The sequence below is a fragment of the Alexandromys fortis genome, unplaced genomic scaffold (assembly GCF_014885135.2).
Source record: "Alexandromys fortis isolate MF-2015 unplaced genomic scaffold, M_Fortis_MF-2015_v1.1 scaffold_60, whole genome shotgun sequence".
In the NCBI taxonomy this organism is placed as follows: Eukaryota; Metazoa; Chordata; class Mammalia; order Rodentia; family Cricetidae; genus Alexandromys; species Alexandromys fortis.
The window spans coordinates 10,272,872-10,288,761 of NW_026067946.1; the positions used below are offsets into that span (position 1 = coordinate 10,272,872).

At 39.5% G+C, this 15,890-nt stretch overlaps 1 protein-coding gene across 2 annotated transcripts; it reads right to left on the reverse strand.

Annotated features, from left to right (window-relative positions):
* Positions 1-756: 756 nt before the first annotated feature.
* Positions 757-15,565, reverse strand: Myot (myotilin). Of its 2 annotated transcripts, none has more exons than XM_050149320.1 (9): positions 15,213-15,565; positions 10,183-10,357; positions 9,260-9,361; positions 6,989-7,035; positions 6,341-6,473; positions 5,294-5,501; positions 1,858-2,023; positions 1,213-1,346; positions 757-1,054 (listed from the first exon to the last, which is right to left on the reverse strand). In XM_050149320.1, exons 1-9 carry the CDS (start codon positions 15,563-15,565, stop codon positions 882-884), a joined length of 1,491 nt encoding a protein of 496 aa, XP_050005277.1. In that variant the 3' UTR covers positions 757-881. The 2 variants fall into 2 exon arrangements, with proteins under 2 accessions (XP_050005277.1, XP_050005276.1); XM_050149319.1 differs by having other exon boundaries at positions 6,989-7,038.
* Positions 15,566-15,890: the final 325 nt, after the last annotated feature.

Genomic DNA, 15,890 nt, shown 5'->3' on the forward strand with positions numbered 1-15,890 from the left:
GTGGCTGCCTTTGTTGTGTAAGTCATGAGAAGCATTTTCAGAAGGAATTGCCTGCGCCATGAGCTTCACACTCTTCTCGGGAATGACACTTCTGTGTTTTGGAATTTTGTTATTCAAAGGTTTTGCTGTGTGTTCTTTCACTTATAAAATCCAGACGTTTGGCCTGGAGGTGGTGGTGCACACCTTTAATCTCAGCACTCTGGGAGGCAGAGGCAGGCAGATCTCTGTGAGCTCAAGGTCAGCCTGATCTACAGAGCGAGTTCCAGGATGGCCAGAGCTATTACACAGAGAAACTATGTCTTAATAAAAACAAAACAAAAACAAAACCAGAAACAAGAAACAACCCCTTCCCAAAACAAAAACCTCAGAAGTTCAGAAGTTTGATTGTGAATATCATTCCAGACTTCTGTAAAGTTGAGACAAGTCTGTTTTAACTATTTGAATTTTATTCTTTTGACATGAAATTGTGGAACACTCAAATAATCTATATCATGTTAGTATTCCTACAAGAGAAAACAGGTAAACCGGTGTGTGTTAAGCAATACCCATACACTTTACTGCAAGTATTAGCAGTTTTAAAAAGGTTTTGATTCATAACTCAGTTGTTAAAAGTGTAGGACTCAAGCTCTAAGAAACTGTAACTCAAGACAGTCTCTTACAATATAAACCCATAAACTCAGTTTACTGTTGGCTTCACAGGTCAGAGGAGTAGACAGGCTGCGCCAGAGTCAGAGGATAAATAATGTTTTAAATGTGTGTTAGTTATACGACCTAAGTAAAGCCGTAAGCTGTTAATACAGCCATGGAGTTTTTTCTTTTCTACAAAGTCATCAGCTATATTGCTAATAGTGAGGCTGTGTTTTCCACTGTGGGCAAAGTTATTAAAGTTCTTCACTTTCGTAGAGTCCCGATTGAGCCGCTAGGCGCTGAAACTCTCCTTCTGGGTTAAAAGCTTGTTTCACATCCAAACCTCTCCCGTTAAGCGCTAAATATTTGCTGAAAGTTGGTCGAACACGCAGCTGCTTGGGAGCTGGGGGCGTTTGGTTTGGACGGGCTGAAACAAACAGAAATTTAGAAGAGCAGTTTAAAATACGTAGTTGAACTTCGTAGTCGGCGGCAGATACGATGAGAAAATGATTGTGAGGAAAACCCCCCATGTTGAGCTGTGTGTTTCTCAGCTCCCTGGCTAAGCTGAGCTGCTCTGCGACATACCTGTGACATCAAGTCTTGTGTTACACGTGGTCACGCCAGCCTCATTGACTGCGGACACTGTGTACCAGCCAGCATCCTTCTTGGTTACATCCTTTATCAGTAAAGTCACTCTTCCGACATTATCGTGGTATAGGCTGGAAAGGAACAAACAAAAACTAAGGTGCGGGGATTAAAATTCTTTTCTTTCAGGTAAAGTTTAAGTGATATGGCTGCCTTATAGAATTTAATTAGTAATAAAAGGCTGTTGAAAACTCCAAGACTAACTCTAATCAATGCCAAAAGTTTGATACCCCACCTATGAGCAGAGGTATCTCTTTGTAGTAGTAGAGTATTTGTCTAACATGCATAAGACCCTAGGCTGGATCTCTAGAAACTCATACACATACTCTCTCTTCCCCCAAAGAATCTCCTTTTAATCTTTCCATATAATTTATTTCCTGTAGCCATGCTTCTTTATTGCCAAAAAAAGATGAACTCTAAGCTCTGTGATGCCTTATTTTTAGAGTTACTTGAATCTGACTTAAATATTTTATTTTTAAGAATAGACAACTCAAGGCCATAATTTCATAATTTATAATATGTATAAAAAGTATAACCAGATTCGCCCAACCAATGTATATGCCAGTGAGGAGAGTCTGGTCTCACCTTATCCGATCGGTGTTGAAGTGGACCATTTCATTGTTTCTTTTCCAGAAGAGCTTCGGTGGAGGGATAGCTGAGATCTGGCATTCTAGTTTTACTGACTCTCCCTCATAAACTTTTTTACTCTGTGGTTTGTAGATAAACATTGGAGCTCTTTTATGCTCTTTTGCTGGATAGTGGTAGGAAATCAATACAGATGACATTAAGCCAAATTAAAATATTATGAAGTTTGTATGCTGACCTGAAAGCTTTAAAAAGCAACGTCGGGATTGGGAACCTTTTTACTTTTAGGTAAAAGACCATAACATCCATTATTATTTTATTATATTCAGAGTTCTTAAAATGGAATGCAATGATCTATTGAAGTTTTAACCATGTTTTATTAAAAGAAGTAAGTCACTTGGTCTACAGGGAGGCAGTGTGCATGATGGGAAAAGTAGCAGACATCTGCAGTTCAGATCCTGGTTGGGGATGCAACTTGGTGGTCGAGTGTTTGTCCTGCCTGTGCAGGGCTGTAGCCTTGATCCTCAACCCCACAAAACCAAGTCTCTGTTGGCTCCTCCAGCCTTGTAAAACTGGAGGATTTTTGTTTAGTTTCTCTGAGCCTCAGTTTTATCTATCGCTAACTACACCTTCAAAACAAACAAACGAACAAACAAAAAACCAAAACCAAACAAATTCATAAGATGGATCTGTATGGATATGAAAGAAAAGAGGCTTTGTAAACTGCTAACATGCAGATGTCAGTCATCACAACCGCCTCCAAGGAGAAGCAGGGCGAAGTGGTGAGCTGACACTGAAGGTGGATTTCCTAAAGGAGAAGGGAAGAGACTGGATGGGTTCCAGCCAAGCTCTCTTTCAGTAGGAATAGGATATTATTTATGAAGCTACTGGCACAAATATGATTTACCCAGAGCTGAATAGCGGGAAGTGTCTTACTGGGCGAGCATGCACGTATGTGCCTTACTCCCTGCTCACTCCTTTTCTCCCCCTCTTTGGCTGAGGTCCCTCGGTCCTAAAGGTCTTTCATTGATCTAGTAGAGTATAAGCTCAAGGACACTGCTCATCTTTTAACCTTAGCAGACTTTTATATAACCGACAGTGATGCATTAAATATTTCTTGTGAGGTAATACCATAGCTTAAAACATTATGTAGGGATATAGTTAAAGTCCTTAGATGGTAAAATTTCAAAACTGGGCATGAGTTTTTATAGAGCTATGATGCCACAGTGTGAAGTGAGAGTTTTATCAGAACCTGCTTTTCTAAGAAATATGACTTTTTTGGTTATGGTTAGGCACCATTTTCATAGTAAATATAACATAGGGCAGAGCTAAAACTTAACAGCCAGTGTCCATTTTTCAAGTAGGGATTTACATTATGACAGCCTATGGCAATTTTGTATCAGCCTGAGTCAGGATGGCTACATTTCCGATTATAGGGCAGATAATTATCAGGCTAAAGTTTCTACTAGAAATCCTCTTCTAGTTATATCAACAAAATCTTATACTATTTCATTTGCTCCCCCTAAAATTATATAATATTCCCTCTGTCAATTGGTGATCAGCCATGCAAATTGTTATTCTATTCACCATAGCTAGGGAAATGCAAACAACCTAAATGTCCCCCAGTTGACCAGTGACTGATGAAAATGTGTACCTATATACTATGAAATAGTATCCAGCTGGAAGGGAAATAAAATAGTGACATTTGCAGGTAAATGGATGAAATTAAAAAAAATATATTGTGTGGGATAACCCGGACACAGAAAAAAATATTATGTTCTCTCTCATATGTGATTCCTAGATGCAAATTCTAAGACATGAGCATATTATTTGTAGTAACTGTAGAAACCGTAGGAAAGTAAAAAAGGGCCATGTGTACGGTGGGGGGCTAGAGAGGGGAAGCAGCAGGATTCTAGTGATGGAAAGTCTCCTTCCAAGGACTAGCTTTCATAATACCAAAGGGAACTAGCAAAAAGATGAAGCAATCAATAGTCCTACCTAGCTCTGATGAACAATGACCAGCATTGCCAGATATACCTAAGGGTGCAGTGCAGACACCCATATGTTGGCAGTAACCAGCTTACAAGTAACTGGACTTACAGCTGCCTCAACAGGAGGGAAACCATGCCTGTCACTGGAAGGCTAGCCAGTTACCTAGGAGTAGTGAGGTCATAGATATTAGAAGAGAATTTATTACTATCGCTCTTCTAGACCAGTAGAGCTAAAGCCTCCCTGCATTCTCAATACGTATCTTTATACTCACAGCTAAGGGGTGTAATTCTCATCCCTCTCTAAAGAAGCTTCTCGTTACAGTAGGTGTAGACCACAACAGAAACCCCAAGTCTGCTCAAAGTACAGAGAACAACTGACTATGGGGTAGGGTACCCAGACTCAGTGGATACATCTGCAACACAACTCTCGCACCCAAAGCTCAGAGAACATTTCAGAAGAGGGGGACAGAAAGGCTGTAAGAACCAGAGGAACAAGAAGTCTGACCACAGACTATAAATGACAGAAAGCCTTCACCCATGATGTGGTAACACATAGTAGCCTAAACAAGACCTGAACAAGGAGGGCACCAATACCTGTGCTAAGATGGAAGGGAGAAACGTCACAAGGCTCCACTCTTAGATGAAAAGCTACAGGCAACTAATGTATGCTGAGAGAGGGAGAACTGGTCTTCCCCAGGGATGCGATTCCTAATTAGTTATAAAATACCCAGGGGTATCTATTCTTTGTCTGTCTGTCTGTCTATCCATCAATATCATCTATTTATCTAAAATCCTCATAGAAAAAGAGGCCATAAATTTTGATAGTATAAAGGGAGGGGCACAGGAGGGGCTGGAAAGAAAGATTTAGGAGGAGTTGGAAGGAAGAAAGGGAAGAGGAAATGATGTAATTATATCTTAACTAAAGTTGGTTTTTTTTTTTTTTAAAAGAAAAAGCTGGTTGAACAAGCCCTGGGAAGCAGTAGCTTTGTCCATGGCTTCTGCTTCAGTTCCTGCCTCCAGGTTCCTGACTTGAGTTCCTGCTTCTAGGTTCCTGATTTCAGTTCCACTTCCAGGTTCCTGACTTCATTTCCTGCCTCCAGGTTCCCGACTTCAGTTCCTGCCTCCAGGTTCCCTTCAAGGGACTGTGACTTGGGATTTGTAAAACAAACCCCTTCTTCACCCTTCCCCCAGTAATTAAAATAAAATTACACATCTCCTTATTACCTTTCTAGAAAAGAACTGGTGGTAGATATGGCACTGTAATTTTACTGCTTCCTCCTAAGATGTCTTTTTGCTGTTTTAAGTATAAATTGGCATTGCTCTAGATTCTGTAGATGTTAGCTTTAAGTTTGAAGTTCACTGGACTTATCTTTGAAATATTTTCTTTTATAATACTCTTTCATTTTCAGTCAGGCTGTCTACGAAGGATCTCTTTGGAGGCTTACCAAGGACGTCCAGCTGCACGGTAAAAGTGGCTTCTCCGGCTCTGTTCCTGGCCACACAGGCATACGACCCTGCGTCTGATGCTCTGACCACTTCAAAGATGAGCGAGTGAAAACCCTTCTCAGACACAATCATTTTGTGCAGCTCATCTGACTGAACTGGACTCCCGTTTAGATACCATGACACGTCAGGGGCCGGCAGTCCACTCACCTACAGATAAAATACAGCAGTTTTCCATTTATGATTTTAACAATTTTGTCATCTGGCTTTGGGATCAAAAGTGGAAAGTAGGAGTTCAAAATACGTTTACTGTAAATTTTTACTGTGAAATTAAAAACTTGAGATTACTGTATTGTTTTTAGACTATTTCAAACCACACCTAATTCCTTAGAATACAGCCTCAAACTCTTTAAGACGCCTTTTGATTACTTTATCTAGAACATACTTTATGTTTTACATCCCACAAGGTATATGGACACCACGATTTTGTCCATAAATATTAGTTATTTAAATGTTTTTGTATAAAGACATTCAACATAAACAGTAACTCTCATTGAGAGGGAATCTGGAAAAATATTTTGCAAGGAAAACATCTTAGAATGAGGATAACCAAAATGTGACGAGGTTTCTGCTAGAGCGCCGTTCTAGTCTGAAAATCCAGGAAAGAAGAAAGCAGAGCAGCCTGAAGGGAAGAACAGACAACTACAGGTGCTTAAGTCGGCCGGGCATCCATGCGTGCGTGCGTGCGTGTGTGTATCCAGGACATCTGTTTACTAAGCTCATCTTCCTACTTTATCAGGTAAGTAGTATTTGTTATTCCCAGTTCACAGAAGAGGCAACAAAATGAAGAGGGGATAAACTTGTCTAGGTTTATTTAACTTGTCTAAGTTTACACAGCTGGAAGATGGCACAACCAGTATATAACTTGTGTCGGCCCAACTTGTGTCGGCCCAGCTTCAGAATTTGTGCAAACGTTTGGGAAGAGGGACAAGTCCCCAAACGTGATGTCCCATCGCTAATGCATCCTTAACATGTTTAAAAACACTTACTTTAAAATCCATTCTGCAGAATCGTCCTTCTTCAATCGACATGTTTTCTGGCACTTGGATGAAGCGTGGTGGGTAAAACTTCTCCTGGATGGCGTCCTGGTCATTTGCCTCTGCTCTTGAGGACGATCTACTTCTACAACAATATTTTAATAATGACTGTGCAGAAATGTCCTTGCTTATTCCATTCGCACAGTACAATCGGCCATCACGCTAGAGAGTCCAGAGTCTCTGCTTTGGTTTGATGGCATGGTGACAATGGAGGCACACGAAGGGCTTATTTAATGACCGTCAGAAATATAACAATTTAGAAACATCTGGTTCAAACTGAATATTGAATAACCCTCTCCTTTTAAAGGAGTTCCTTAAGTTGATCAATGTACACCTCATAGTACAGCGCTTCCCTTGTTCTGACAAGTTATTTAACATGGAAGCATGGTCCTGACTATTTGACCAAAATGTTTAAAAACACCCTTTGAGGTAGCTCTAATAATACAAGTTTTCAGCATCACCCTTGACATTTGAAAATTCACACTGTGTTTTGAAAGAATATAGTAAACTTGAGGGCTCTGTATACTACATATAATATTTGTAGTGGAAAACATTTTAGGTAGCAAAATACATCTGTCTTTACAAACTAAACGGAATTACCTTACTTGTGATGTGGGAACCTGCAGCCGTGCATGCTCCGGATTGTGCTGCTTGAGATGAAAACAAATGGAGAAATTTAACACGCAGTTGGTCCTTTCAAATGAAGGTAAGCAAGTGTAGCTAAGAGGAACGTCTGTGCTACTTCAGTTGTGATTGGCTTTTGTATAGCTCCATTTTAGACACAGCAAATGACCCGACCATTTCCTTAGTAAGGACTCCAAAGAATTAACAGGATAGTCTCACAGGTGCGATATATAAAAGTCAGCTGAACCCAACACTGATGGCCGCTTAATTCTCAGAGAGTGGTTTTGTGATAAAAGGGTGATGTGTTCCCCTGGCGTGTTTGACTTGGGGACACAGTGCAGGTTGTACTTTAGCAAAGCAGGAATAGATATGAGGTCACTTATGCTGGCACTGGGCAGCAGGTGTCAGGCTACTGCTGAGCAGTGCCACCAACAACAGTAAACACGTATTAGACTGGAAAATACTTCTCCTTTTAGCTCATGGAAAAAAATCCTGTTGGACACCATTAGAAATATGGATAAATCTATAAAAAAGACTTGAAACATGACTTAGCTCCTGCCAAATAAAGAAATATTTATTTACCTTTTGTGATTTATATTGAGTGCCAGAAAATTGTTTCTACTCGAGAATAAAGTGAAGAACTGATGAACGTTATAACCGAATTAACTGATTATATACTTCGTGGATGTTTTGTAGAAATGTTGCTGTTCTTGGCACAGTGGGAGAACGAAAAGAAGTAGAAAATATACTCTCAGCCCAAATATCTCTGAAGTATTTGAATAGGAACACAGAAAATCTGAGTCCAAACATTTTTTTTGGGATGAATCTTTTCAGCCAATGCATTTTAGCATTTCAAAAGAATCTAAAAAAATTTGTCTAGTCTAAGATTTCTTAAAAAAAAAAGTCAAAACAGTTTACCAATTCAGCAATCATTCTATTTCTTTAGGAAAAATAAACAAAAACAAAAATCAAACCTAATAATCTAATAAAACTCAAAATCTTCAAAATAAGTTTTTGTTTTTTTGTTTGTTTTGTTAATTTTTATTTTTACTTTTATTTATTTATGTGTTTATCATTTATTTATTTTACAAGATAGGGCTTCTCAGTGTAGTTCTGACTGTCATGGAAACTCACTCTGTAGACCAGGATGGCCTTGAACCAAGAGATTTCCCCAAGTGCTGAGATTAAAAGTGATGCATCATCATTGCCCAGCTAAAATTAAGACTTAAAAAAAAACTTTTGGTTTTACCATGTTATTGTCAGAAGTAGAGTATTTCAATTACAGCAGAGATGTATTTTTGTTTATAGTTACTGTAACTGGACATTTCTTATTACTTAGGATCGATGTTTGGGTGTATAAAACAATAAGGTTTGTGTTTTCTCCCTTAGTTGGGTTTCTGCTGCTATCTTTTTGTGCTGGCGCCGCCACCTTCCTTTCAAACACTGTCATAAATATTAGGTAAATTTTCTGAGTAATTCTACTAGAAGAGATGGAGTTGTCTTATTCCGGCTCTAACTGCCTATGCTGTGGCCCGAGTTCAGTGCAGTAGATGCTCCATGCAAACTGGCTGAATGAATGAGTGGCTGAGTGAATGGATGTCCTGCTCAGTGTCTGAGATCTACTTCTTACCCATTAGACTGTCATCCATCCTTTTCTTGTTGGTCTAGTTGCCTTTAATATAAACAAAAGTCTTCGTTCTTATCTCATAGCTATTTTCTCAATGAGTTCCCAGCTCTGTCTCTGTTGCTCACAGCCTTGCAGACTGTTTAAGAGGTTATAGCAGGCAGCTTGAAGGGTAATAACCCTTCAGTTTGTCTTTCCCACCGTACATGTGTTTTTGAGTTACCTGTTATAATTAATTTGGTCAGGTGCAAGTCTGTGTGTATTCACTCTATTTTGAAGTTAATCCTTTTCTGGAAAATGAGCTTTTATTAATCTTAATTTTAATGGCCCTCAATAGAATCATCTTATTAGTTCGTTCAATAAAAGGCGTGTTTAAACTTGGGAGCATGGGCAGAAGCAAGTAGATGTGTCACAAACATGGCTGAAAACATCAAACAACTTAAACATTGCAACAACAACAACAAAAAAAGTTGCCTGAAGCTGGCCAGAGTTGTATGCCTCTGTGGTCCCAGATACATAGCAAGCTGTGGAAGGAGGATCGATTTGGCCAGATTTGGGGCCAAAGATCCTACGTCAAAAAGAAAAACAAAGGTCACAGTTACACATCAGTCTTTTTAATTTACCTGTGAAGAATCTTGGACATCATTGTTTGGAGCTTGAAACACAGCAGCAGCATTCTGGGGACCTAGCAACCTGCGAGCCATCTTCTCCTCATAGGTCAGCCTCTAGAGAGCGGTGATGAGATTTGGTAAGAGGTGTGTGAATAGCTATAACTGGACAACCATTACTCTTAAGAGTCAGAACTTCAAACTGTGCTCCCATGTTTTGAATTATAGTTTCTATGTTTCCTAAGGAGCCTTGTCTTCAAAGATGAGCAACTAATTCAATTGTATATTAAGATCTACATAAGAATTACAGCTGTTAAGGTACAAAAAGTTGAGTTGATAACATTTTCCATTAGTTACTTGGCAGACAGACATTTTGTGAGAAGGTGATGGTTATTTTATTTTATTTTTTGAGAGAAGATTTCATGGGTCACAGACTTGCTTTGAACTCATCTAGTCAAAGCTGACTTTCAACTCCTGATCCTCTCGTCTCTACTTTTCCAAAACCCTAGGGCAGGGAGAGTAGAAATGCGCCAATATATTGAGTTTTTGAGAAAATAATGTGTAAGACAAAAGTTTCCTTGTATTATCTAGGTTTTTTTTTTTTAAATACTTCATCCATTTATTACTGAAACCCAAATGGTGGACGTTCATGTTAGAGTAATAATGAGTTCAAACAAGCAAATGTTCCTCTTTAAAAAGGTGAATCCTATTTCTTGCTGCCTCTATGGCCATAGATCTGTGTGAGAGAGAAGTAGTGTGTGTGTGTGTGTGTGTGTGTGTGTGTGTGTGTGTGTGTGTAGTGGTACTGGGTATCAACCTGATGTTAGGTAAGTGTCCTACCAGTGAGCTATATTCTCATCCTCAGAACTTTCTCATTGGAATTAGATCTTTAATAGTGTAATTGGCCTTCTGTATGAAACAACAGATAGCTTGCCCACTTGATTTCCATTATGAAGAAGGGTGTCCTTGCATTTCAGCTTTCTCTCCAAATCTTGAATCAACGCTTCTTTTGATCCTTGGATTTCATGGTCAGGAGTTCTTGGAGTGGGCTTTGCATTTGCAGTTTGGGATGGAATGGCATTTACTGGTTGGTTAACCGAGGATTGTTGATAGCTTTAAAAAAGGAAAAAAAAAAACCATGAAAATGATAGAATTGAATTCATTCTGTAAGCCATGTTTAGAAACATTGAGATTACCACTTAGAATTTCTAGTGTTGTCAAGAACACCAATGACCCTGATAACAGTCAAGAAGGATGCTGTAAGAATGGCTACTTTATCTTTTCTTTTGGCAGAAGAAAACTAATACAGTAGGGGTGGGGATTTACTCATAAAGAAGACATCTAGAAGATCCTCCCTAAAGAATGTGATGGTTACAGGGAGCTTTCAGGTTCTTTCAGTCTGATTGTTGAATTTCTCGTCTGATGGAGAGATGGACAGTAGTGTACTTCAGCTGCCTCTCCTGGGCTCAAGAAGGCTGATTTTTTTTTAGCATCTCTTTCTAGCAACGTGTGATCCCAGTAGGGCTTGAAATTGATGTTGTCAAAGTCTTTATACCAGGGAATTTGGTAAATACTGCCAATCATGGCTCTTTTTTTTTTTAAATATTTATTTATTGTGTATACAGTGTTCAGCCTCCTTGTATGCCTACAGGCCAGAAGAGGGCACCAGATCTCATTATAGATGGTTGTGAGCCACCATGTGGTTGCTGGGAATTGAACTCAGGACCTTTGGAAGAGCAGGCAGTGCTCTTAACCTCTGAGCCATCTCTCCAACCCCATGACTAATGTTTTTGATATAGCTTTATTTTATTTATTTTCATTATTATGTAGTAAAAATGTACTTTTGTATATTAAGCATCCTATTGGTTTCGTGGGAGCCTAGGCAGTTTCGTGGATGCTCACCTTACTAGACCTGGATGGAGGTGGGTGGTCCTTGGACTTCCCACCGGGCAGAGAACCCTGATTGCTTTTTGGGCTGACGAGGGAGGGGGACTTGATTGGGGGAGGGGGAGGGAAAGGGGAGGCGGCGGTGGGGAAGAGACAGAAATCTTTAATAAATAAATAAATAAATAAATAAAATAAAAAATAAAAAAAGAAGCAATTGCATTTTCCCAATTCAATTGTTGGCAAAGAAAAGTAAATTAAAGCAATGAGGTGCTATTATTCATATTTCTAGAATATTTCATATTAACACAGCAGCACTATCAACTCTTAATTGAAAGAGTAAAGTGAAATAAGTACTCATGCCTTGTTAGTCGGAGTGTAAACACATACCCAGTTAAGAGAAAGTATTTGGTATTACCTGCTAACGTTGAAAAATACACATTCCATAGTGCTGCAACGACCAATCTGACTCATGAATAAAAAAATGTGAACTGACAGACATAAATAGAAGTATCCACATGATTTTATCCATAGTTGCTCATGGCTCTTTCTTTTAGAGCTGAATTGACCAGCACACACCTGAGTTTTGTGGTTCTCCTGCTCCTCAATGGGATCTCTGGCTTTCCTACTAATTTCCAATTCCAGTTAATTTTATAACCCAAATGATCCAAACCACTGCAAAGAAATAGGGGAGGAAGGGAGAGGAGTGGGGAAAATGTATAGCTCAATTAAAAACAATGAAGAATATAAACATAACTTTTAAAGTAGTGATGATTTCTTTTGCATTGCTAAGCTGATTAGTTTTTGGTAGAGAAAGAAAAGGATAATTAGAGGAAGATAGAACATGAAACATAACTTTAAAAAAAGGATTTGGAAATAATTCACTAATCTGAAAATAATTTGAAGAGTTTAAATTCTTATATGCAGTGCCTAAATGTTTCTCTAAGCTATCCCGAGCCCTTTTAAATTTCCATACTGACATTGGTAGAGAGCAAGGACAGGAATGAGAAAATCCGGTATGGTTAGCTGTTTGGTGGATCAAACTTTTCCTAGTGTTGTTTGCTGAATTAGAACCCTACGCTGGCAAACTTGTATCCTTCTAGTTGATGGGGGAAACTGACCACTGCTCTAAGGAAGACTTTACGAAGCTCATGATAAATGTTCCCTAGTCATCCAGATCCAAAGGAGATCAAGATTCCTAAAAGGACTTGTGATTCAGAGGAAATAAAGACTGAGTGGAACCAGAGCCTTCACTTTGTGGACTGGGGCCACTCTGTGACCTGGTGGTTATCCCAAGGGTCAAATGTAAACAGACTGGTGAGTAACGGGTGCCATCACTCGTCACCCGCCACTCATGCACACCACTGTAAAGCACAGCTGTGGGAGATACTGCCAGTTGAGCCGATATACTATTTTAGAAACTGATGGTGCCCATTCTCCCTTTACAATCTAGATATTTGAGCTTTCCAGTTGTCTATATCAATACCTAACTAAAGTCTGATTTGTCCAATAAAGTAAATAGTCAAATCAATCAAATAGAAGTAAATAGTGAAGCCCCCTCCCTTGATTAAATTCCTAGGCCAAAGCACTGGCCTTTTTTACCCTTGAAGCTCACAATTATTAATATGTTTATATTCACAATGATTAATTTCTTGTTCACAATTAAGGAATATTATAGCCCCTTAATAGTCCTGTAGTGTTTGCACTGATAAATACTTATAATGTCTTTCAGTTCTAGAGTCCCATCTGTTTGAGAGCCACAAGTGCTTGGTAAAGTGAATTAGACTCAGACAATTCTGTTCTCATCATTATATTTTAGAGAAAGTCCGAAGGACTGTTAATGACAACTAAGCCTGAGACCCACAAGATATCCTTAGTTAGTTGATTGACTACACAACCTCACTGTCTGCACATTTGGTGGCATATGTACTAGACTTATATGGTCTTACTTATAAACTTTTATTATATTTTATAATATTTTTGTATAAACTTATATTACCTTTACACTGCTTTAGAGGTCTTTTTTTTCCCTCACCACTAATCCTGATCATTAAATATGATACAGCTCAGAAAACTGGATCACCAAGCAGGCTATTTGCTGACTGCCTCATGGCAAGCTCTTTGGAAGGAATAATTAGAATGAAAGAATCCCACTCACTTTTTCCCCGTGCCGTTTGAACAACTGCTAAAACCATTGCCTAAGAACTTCCCATCATTGAGAAGCGAAGTAGGGTTTTCAAGAGTCTTTAGGTCAGAAATCAAGGGATTGCTTTAGAAGATGGAGCAATCCTGAGCCCTTCATAACAATGAGAGATCTGTGCACAAATGTTCAAGGGCCAGGGCTTTCCACCCCATACAGCTGGACTCAAAATGGGTATCAAGTAGCGACGGCAAGATTAGAAGAATTATCTACAGTTGCTGAAAATGGAGCAGCTAAAGCTGGACCTTTGATCTCTGGTCTGGGACCTCCTAGGCTTGCTTTCTTAGTCTCTATTTTTGCCTCTTTTTAGTTTTGCGCAAAGCTAGGTATGTGGTTGAGACTCTGTGAATGTTTGTTTGATAACTTTTTTTTTTTTTAGCAGAATTGGCATAGGATTGAAAGACTTTAATAGGGAAATACTACAGTCAGAGTGGGTTATATATTTAAAATTCTGGTATAAGAAACTTAGAAATACCAAGAAGCTACATGGAGAATTATCATATTAATAATTGTGAACAAGAAAGAAGTATGAAATGAATTCAATGGGATTTTGTGAGGAGCTGGGGAGGAAGGCGACCTTTTAAAATGCTAAGTCAAAACTATGAGAATATTATATTCCAAAGCAGGAACTATTAGTCATCAGCCATTATATATAATTCAATTTAATAACTATAGAATACCAATCTGTTTTTGAGTGTCCTAATTTTTATTCTTAAAAGTATGAAATAGGTTTCACTACAAGCTGAACTGCTATGGTCAATTTAGCTGCTTTTCTGGAATTTCAATGAATAATATACTTTTTTAGAAAAACTAGCTCAGTCATCTTATTGGTGAACACTTTAATAATTCATACAAGTAAACTGCATGAGTATCAGCTTATTTTTGGATAGGAAAACCTTCCACTTCTATGCTGATTTATGGTTCTTTCTCTGTTCAACATTAAACAAATCTAGAGACACCAGCAAGTATTCCACTAAGACTCCAACAAGACATGGTCCACCAGACAATGTTTGAGATGCCTCTCGTTTAATCGCTGATATTCTCGCCAGCCAAGAAATATGAAAACTGATAGCCCTAACTTTAAATAAGTACAAAGTATTCTGTTCATGTTTTAAAAAAAGCTCAACTCCACATGGTGTCCCTTCCTTGGGCTGAGTTCCTTCAGGACAGTCTCTGGCTATGGAAATACAGCGCATGCTTGCATAAGGCTGTAGGTATTTGCTCCTAGATTTAGACCTTCCGACAAAGTTCAACAAGTTACAAATTCTCCTACCAACACAAACCTTAAAACCACGATCCTTCTTCTGCTCCAGCCTCCCTGCTGATGCCAGTAAGGACCATTTATGCAAGTGGCCAACTGACTGAGTTCCAGACTTTTAAAAAGTGTTAATTTTAAATTATATTAGCCAAGTGGATAGTCAGGATTAGAGGGAGAAGAGGGTAGGAAGAGAAGACTACGAGAAGAAACTTAATAGCCTTTGCTCATAACAGAGGAAATCCTAGACACAGAGGAACAGACAGGTGTTCTGCAACCCAGCCAAGCCAGACCTCAGAGGAATTAAATTTGCAGCGAGAGGAACTTAGCTTAGAGCTAAGCAGAAAGCTCACCCTTCCCTGGTGTGTTAGAAATCTGCTCTTTTTTTCTTTCTGAAGATGCTAAATAATAAGGATATACTTGTGTGCGATAGTGCGATAGTAGGTAATTTGAGTCCCGCTCCGTCTGGACACTGGAGAAAGCTTAGATGACCTCTTACTGCCAGTTTCCTGGCTCAGTGAGAATGAAGCTCACACTACCGATTTGCACTCTAAAGAATAACAGCAGCTCACCCTGAGATCTCCCTGGATAAAGCTCATGGCGCACGCAGCGTACACAGGTTCACTTACTTGGAGTCCACAGCAGATGGGATCTTACTGTTACTGTAATCGGGTTGAGATGGTAAAATAGAGCTGAGGAAGCTGGCTGGAGACTGGTTAAAGGTGGCAGTAACCTTTTGGGCTGGGCTGGGGCCAGCAAGCTGCTGGGAAGCAGGATAAGCCGAGGAAGACACGGTGATGTGAGAACTCACTGTGGACGAGGCAGAAAACCTCTGCTCCGTGCACTGGCGGGGCTGGATGACGATGGAGGACTGTTTGGTTTGGCTAGGGAAGCTGGGGGCTTCCTGTCCTGGAGGCTGCAGTCTGGAGCCACATGGATTTTGGGACTGGATGAAGTGTTTTGGACGTTCGTAGTTAAACATGCTTAGCTGGTATGTGCAAGATGGGTTTGTTCCCCGACGGGTAGAGTCCTGACCGTGAGGCTGAGAGAGGGGAATACAGAAGGTTGCAGCAAGTCAGAAACAACTTTAGTGCGGCCCTGCTTGCTGAGATCTGGAGAACACTGTATTCCTGGCTTCGGCAGGTTTTTCTTGAAGAATATTGTTTCTGAAAAGGGGGTGGGGAGAGTTACAAGATTAGTCTAAACCATATTGTTTTCTTGACACTATCAGCAAAAGCTTTTAGGGGCTGCCTCAGGGTGGAGTTTTCCAACCTTCTATCCTTTCTCGCTACCTCCGTCGTTGCCCA